The following is a 7,017-nucleotide window of genomic DNA, read 5'->3' on the forward strand; positions in this document are numbered from 1 at the left end:
AATATTTTTTAAAAAGAAAGATTAAGTACTTTTGAATCTGTCTCTTATACACATTATACTGTATTATATTGCAATTTTCAAGTTGAAGACTGTACAGTATTTTGTTTAGGTAGTCTTTATCCTCGTGATTCGTGCGAGTGACTTCTTTTTCTTCTGAAACAAGCAACATGCTGTATTAGAGTAATGAAATACTTTTTTTTTGCTCTCGGGAATTGCCACTGTATATTTTCTTTTTATTATTGATGTATACATTTTAATTCGCTAACTTTTAAGTTTACTTTGGTGTCTAAAATTATATACAGTGTTGCCGATGATGGTTTAGTAGGCCTATGTACCAACAGGAGCAATCGCCACAAGAACTTCAATAGCGCTCTCTATAGTCACAATTCGATTAACACGAACACACTCACAGATCACCTCACTCCTCATTTCATATCGCACAACAAAAACTTATAAAGAAAAACATTTCACTGTAAAATTAAAGTTTTCATCATTTATTTCATTCATTTAAATCAATGAGGACGGTTTCAAAAAATAAGTTGACCAGCAACTGCATACAAATATTAAATACATTGTCATTAAAATTCATTATTTATAACTTTATACATATAAAACATTGTTAAAATTAGGCATCCCTTTGGCAAGGTTGCATTAGTTAAGTATTTTCTTTAAAAAATTAAAATTTTAACTAGATATAACATGATTTATTCTGACACCTGGTCATATAATCATTAATTGGAAGACATCTTAAGGCACATGATATAATTAAATGTTCGTTTTTTTTTGCCAATCTACCACGGCCTCCATACTGGTTCGTTGCTAACAATTTGTTGCTTTACAAAAGATTGCTGCCTAACTGATGTAACTCCAGTGGTTGGCGATACTGTGCAGCGGACTGGGGATGTTGGTGGAGTGATGAATACGGCCGGGTAACATGCGACGTTTGGAGGCAGAACTGTACATTCGGTTTGTCCTCTGTAAGCAGGTGAAATTGATTGAATTGGACTTTGGATGTATGGCGTTGAGATAGCTTGTGGTGGTGGAGTTGAAGGAAGAACTGGACTACATGGTTGTGCGCTGACTTTCGAACTCAGCTTGGCACTTAGATGTCCCATAATTCGCATTTTCACCTCTAGGTCAATATCTTCACAAGCTCCAAGGCATTTTGAGATCTCCCCGATGCATTCACTGAAACCAGCTCTGAACTGAGATCCATCGTTTGGCAGTTGTTGAAAGCCGGCAGCTCTCTGTTGCTGGAGGTGTTTCACGGTCATTTCGAGTATATCAGCCTTTTCCATCTTTGGTTGGCCATTACCCTAATAAAAGTAATAAAGTAGATTTAATCACATGAACTATTGGAAAGCTTTTATATCAATCACCTACAACAAATGATATCGCTCATTGATACATCAACACAAAAGACTACTCATTCAATACAGATCACACACAGTTTTGAATAGCTATTGTTAAAGGAACACAAGCCATTGCCTTTAATAACAAAGCGAGCAAATATCCTATTATCTACAGCAACCATGAGTAAGTTAAGATCATCGGGTTCCCACGGTTTTAACAAGCAAGCGGATTATAGTGTCTGACTTACGGATGCTCGCTAGAAACTAGTTGTTTTTATAAGAGTTTGTTAATGTGCTTCTTATATTAAGTTCAATAACTTTATTATTTATTTTTACTAAATATTTTTTAAAAAGTAAGATTAAGTACTTTTGAATCTTTAACCTACCTCTTTCTTAATAGCAGGAAATACAAGACCCTTCAATTGCAGAAGACTGTCATTAATTCGAGCACGTCGTTTTCTTTCCATGATATGCTTTGACGTCTGTAGGAAAAATAAAAACATACAATTTAGTTATATAATTCAAATATTCATATAATGGTAGCAAAATATCAAATGACATGAAGGTTGATTTGATGAGCATAATGACGCATTATTATATTTTCAGATATTAATACAATATTTAAGATTTAAGATAATTTTCAGTCTTAGTCTATTTCAATAAAAATTATATAACTGTCTATTGGAAACATAATGTATTGTACCACAAGAAGAGCAATGGAAGTTTAATATCTAAATATTGGTAAATTTTATTACTGCCTTTTTATGGTGCAATCAAACTATCATTTAATTTGAAAATTTAAAACATATCAATAATAATAATATTAATAATTAAAATGAATATTAATGCTTACCCTTCTGATTTCGCTCATTTTTCCTTGATTGTTAGGAGAGTTTACTGCAACAACTGGAGCCATTTTGAAATTAAGTGTTTCCAAGATAAAAAGTCTTTCTCAAATATTGTGTTCGCTAGGAGTCAATTCGTAAAAGTGTGTTTCTTCAAAGTTGTGACCCTTATTTATAGGCTTGTCAGACCGATCGCTCGCGTGAGTTTTAAGTCTCAGCTAAAGTGCAGTGGGCTGCGAAATTCTTTCACATCCGCCCAATAGGATGGCTTCTCTTTTGTTATTATTAATCTAGGCGCGCGACACGAGCGTTGTTATTGGTTTAGCCAAAATAGACCGCGCGTCATGATTGGTCGAAGTGAGATCTCGTGTCAATCAGAATTGTAATAAAGGATTTCCTATACCCCTTATACAGTATAATACGGACGCCGTGATAATGCTTTCGATTGTATATGCTGAACCGGTGGTTTACATCTGGGCACGTGTCTCCTATTGTTCTGATCATGGGAAAGCGTCCAAGAGAGCTGAAGTTCCATGGGAAAACTCCGCCTACTTCGGGCTTCGGCACGAGAATAAGCTGCTATCACAACGGTTTGGTAAACAACTCGCATACCAGAGTAACAATAGGCGGATAATGTTGGTTATTGCCCAACAGCAGTATTAATTTCCTCCTCATATTCAGCATTGAAGTAAATTAAATGTAAAATGATTAAGGTTATATTAATATCGAATAAAAGTAGAACAAATAATATAACCCGCTATAACATACGGTAACATTTAATAAATAGAAATTTAAAAGGAAAAAAACAACCACTTTTATATTTAATTTGAGGTGTATTAATTTGTAATGCATCGATTTTTAAATAGAAATTAATAAATAAAACAGAAAATAAATTGTGCGACAGCGAATTATTTTTACTCTGAAGATATTAAACATTCATTTCATGAATCAAATATTTTTGGGGAATTGTTTTCACAAGACAAATATATAGGCTACCGGTACTGTTTTTAAAGCACACGCGACATATGTTGCTAGGTTACCATTCAATTTTAAAGGGGTGATTACAGAAAAGGAATTTTAACTATGAGGGATATTTAGACGCTGTTTAATTGCCTGATCAAGCGATCCTACACCTGTGGATGATTATTTTCTCCGTTCTTTTAATCTGTTATAAAAGCAAATTTGAATTCCTTTTGGAACAATGTACAATTACTAATATAACTCATTCTATTATGGAATTTCAACAAGTAAATCTTGTTATTTTTTACTTAACACTTTATTTTTGATATTCATTGAAAAACTTTTTTCTTCTATTTCCATGTTGACATAAGCCTACTAGAGTACCGTAATAGACCTAATCATCACACACATGAGTCACGCGTTATGGCCTGATGAATTTATTTCGATTAATTGAGGGTTATTATAGGCCCACAAGTGATCAATATTGAGTACAATATACCTCGTTTAGTTTTTAATTAGAATATCTTAGAATAGCTATCCAGTTCAATTAGAGTACGATATCTCATTCAGTTTTTGATTATTTATCGGGCAATACCGGTCCACATCATCTGTGCACCGTTTTTAGTCGTCGTCATCAAAAAATCATCTCTATCATAACAATCATCATATCATCATCATCATCATCATCATCATCATCATCATCATCATCATCATCATTATCATCATCATCATCATCATCAATTATCATCAGCAGCAATCTTCACAAATCAATACAATACCAGTACAAATAACTTCTTCTGCATCGTTTCTGCCATGCGTAAACTTGTTACCTTTCTTATAACACGACACGATACTTCAAGAGAGTACAAAACATTTTTTTTTTTGTGACCACACACTCTCTCTTTTTCTATTTGAAAAGATATATATTAAACTTTGATTGTCATCATTTCGTAATATTCGTGCATACCGTAATCGTTAACCCCTTCTCTATCGTATGTTTTGAAAATGATAGATCACCCTTTAGTAAGTCGCTTTTTAGGCCTATTTTTAGTATACCACAAAATAAAACAAACAAATAGTTTTCTGTATACGCAACCACATACCTACGCTTATATAACATTTTAGGAGTCATTGTATCGTCGTATTGGCTAAAAATACATTTTTATGAAAATCTAAAAGGACCATAATACATTTTCTGGTCGGTGACTTCATTCAATATGAATAACATTTTCAATGGCTGTTGAAACTTCCCAATGTTTAAAAAGGTCAATGCAAATGTGTTTAATATAAGTTTTAAATCTAGCCATATTTAAAAGAAAAACGTACAAAATACGCTCTAACAGTAAGGACTTTTAAGTCGTTGGAAAGAGCTAGCTCCTTCAGATAACATCACCTGAAGAAGCTAGTGAATAATAATCATCATGTTCAGCTAAAGCTTTTGCAATTAGAAAAAACACACTTGTTCTAAACGATGTACCAAAAGCTCTAAGAGAATTGAGGCATTGTTAATGTAGGCCTCTTTGGTCTATCTCCACTTTTAAGAGATTGTTATATATTGAACGTGATTGTAATGTAATTGGTTAATCCAAACATAATTGCTACCCAATTATTTATAACGTCAGACTGTGTACAAATGTATTTATGTGTGCATAGAAACTAATACAGTTTGAAATAATAGTAATTTATAATGATGATGATGATGACGGCATTAATGATGATGACGGTGATGATGGATGATAAAATGATGATGATGTTGATAAAGATAATGATGGTGATAAGGATGATGATGATATTAATATGAATAAAATAATTTATTTATAATAGTTATTAATATTATCATTATTATTATCATCATTATCATTATTATTATTATTATTATTATTATTATTATCATTATGATGATGACGGCATTAATGATGATGACGGTGATGATGGATGATAAAATGGTGATGATGGTGATAAAGATAATGATGGTGATAAGGATGATAATATTAATATGAATAAAATAATTTATTTATAATAGTTATTATTATTATCATTATTATTATCATCATTATCATTATTATTATTATTATTATTATTATTATTATTATTATTATTATTATTATTATTATTATTATTATTACTATTATTATTATTATTATAAAAATGCTGATGATGATAGCCCGGATATTAAAAATGAGCCCCATTTGCTAGCATTATGGGCTATCCTGGTTCTCCATTCACTCTGGTTTTTACAGGTTCTGTCTAATAGTTTTCAGTTTAACTTTGTGCTATATTCTCCAAAGAGTACCAAAGAAATTTAAATTAGTTGTTGGTGGTATTGATGATGACGTTGACGTTAGCACTGATGAGGATGATGATAATGAATGATGGTGGTAATAATAATAATAATAATAATAATAATAATAATAATAATAATAATAATAATAATAATAATAATAATAATAATAATAATAATAATAATAATAATAATAATAATAATAATAATAATAATAATTAATAAATTTAAAAAAAATAAGAATAAGAAGAAGGATGATGGTAATGGCCCAGGATCTTGCAATGAGCCACCATTTGCTAACTTTGTGCTATACTGGTTCTCCATTCACTCTGGTTGTATAGTTTTTCGTTTTCAATTCAGTTTGTGCTATCTTTTCTGTATTGCTATTCTTGGTGTTGGAGTACCTAATGTATTTCAATTTGGTGATGATGATGATGATAATGATTTGATTCATCTAGGCCTGAATGATATTTTTGTTTAAAATGATGAGAAAGTCCCGGATTCAAGCGTTATATTGGGTTTATGGATCTGATTTTCTTGTAGTTCTTACCTTTCGATGATGATAATGATGAAGATTATGATGATAATAATGAATACATGATTCAAGTATGCCTGCTGAACGATATTTACAAAGATGAGAAAGCTGACTTGTTGATGATTCAATGATTATTGGGTTTTCGGAACTGATTTCCTTGTAGTCTTTACCCTTCGATTAACATTCATCTTTCGCTTGAGCCTGTTAATTTCTGTTAAATCGACTGTTATAAATAGGTTATTTGTCAGAATCACTCGCTTGAAACGACGACACGTTTCCATTGTTTTAAATTATAACAATTGCTTCAATATGAAATCAATTCCTGTACAAAAAAAAATGAACATTTTTTTTTGTTCATCAACAATTGGCTATAGCATAACTTCGATTATACTAGAAAAAACTGCATTTTTAAATATTAGATAATGGTTTAGTTCATCCATCTCCAATGAACAGTTTTTTTTTTCTCATTTTCCTTTATACTATATATAGGCCTATAACAAAAACGAACTATGGAACATCTCACAAACACTGTCAGCAGAGTTGGCAGACCAGAACGGATACAAATAATAAAAAGCGAGATTCAACAGTAGTTTTGATTAGACATTTTATTACTATATTACAAGGCAAAAATACTGAAAAAAAAACTACTTAAAAAAACTTATATAACAAAAATCACATGTTCATATATTATAGCTCTGTTATTAAGCCTACATTTATTATTTATCTATTTGTTTATAGGCCTATATCGTAGAACAATAAAGAGATAAAACCCTAAACCGTCTTCGATAATTATAAGTGGTTTATAATTTTCGAAATAGAGGGGTTGGGGAGAGAATTTTGTATGCGGAGGGTCCATATCAGGAAATTGTATTACTACTAGGCATATGGCTGAGGTACGAACTTTCGTATTTTAGCACCTCTAGATGGCAGGAAATTTTACTCTAAGAAACTCCATTTTTGAAAAAAAACAATTATTCTTAAGGATTTAATGGGTACAGGTGGGGTGGCTGGCACCCTTTAAATCCGCATCTGATATATATATAT

At 31.3% G+C, this 7,017-nt stretch overlaps 1 protein-coding gene across 1 annotated transcript; it reads right to left on the reverse strand.

The window, feature by feature from the left end:
• Positions 1-478: 478 nt before the first annotated feature.
• LOC117105809 (transcription factor HES-4-B-like) lies at positions 479-2,373 on the reverse strand. The gene is made up of 3 exons (XM_033247098.1): positions 2,206-2,373; positions 1,739-1,834; positions 479-1,316 (listed from the first exon to the last, which is right to left on the reverse strand). Exons 1-3 carry the CDS (start codon positions 2,266-2,268, stop codon positions 792-794), a joined length of 684 nt encoding a protein of 227 aa, XP_033102989.1. The 5' UTR covers positions 2,269-2,373; the 3' UTR covers positions 479-791.
• Between the last annotated feature and the right edge of the window lie 4,644 nt (positions 2,374-7,017).

This window comes from Anneissia japonica, unplaced genomic scaffold (assembly GCF_011630105.1).
Source record: "Anneissia japonica isolate Jap-2015-1 unplaced genomic scaffold, ASM1163010v1 scaffold287754_len4335492_cov202, whole genome shotgun sequence".
Taxonomy (NCBI): Eukaryota; Metazoa; Echinodermata; class Crinoidea; order Comatulida; family Comatulidae; genus Anneissia; species Anneissia japonica.

What these genes read in the sequence shown, in the direction of transcription:
- LOC117105809 (XM_033247098.1), bottom strand. Translation starts at nt 2,268, where the DNA reads ATGGCTCCAGTTGTTGCAGTAAACTCTCCTAACAATCAAGGAAAAATG. An exon ending in AAATGAGCGAAATCAGAAGG is followed by an intron (nt 1,835 to 2,205) that starts GTAAGCATTAAT and finishes TTTTTCCTACAG; the next exon opens with ACGTCAAAGCATATCATGGA. An exon ending in TTCCTGCTATTAAGAAAGAG is followed by an intron (nt 1,317 to 1,738) that starts GTAGGTTAAAGA and finishes TACTTTTATTAG; the next exon opens with GGTAATGGCCAACCAAAGAT.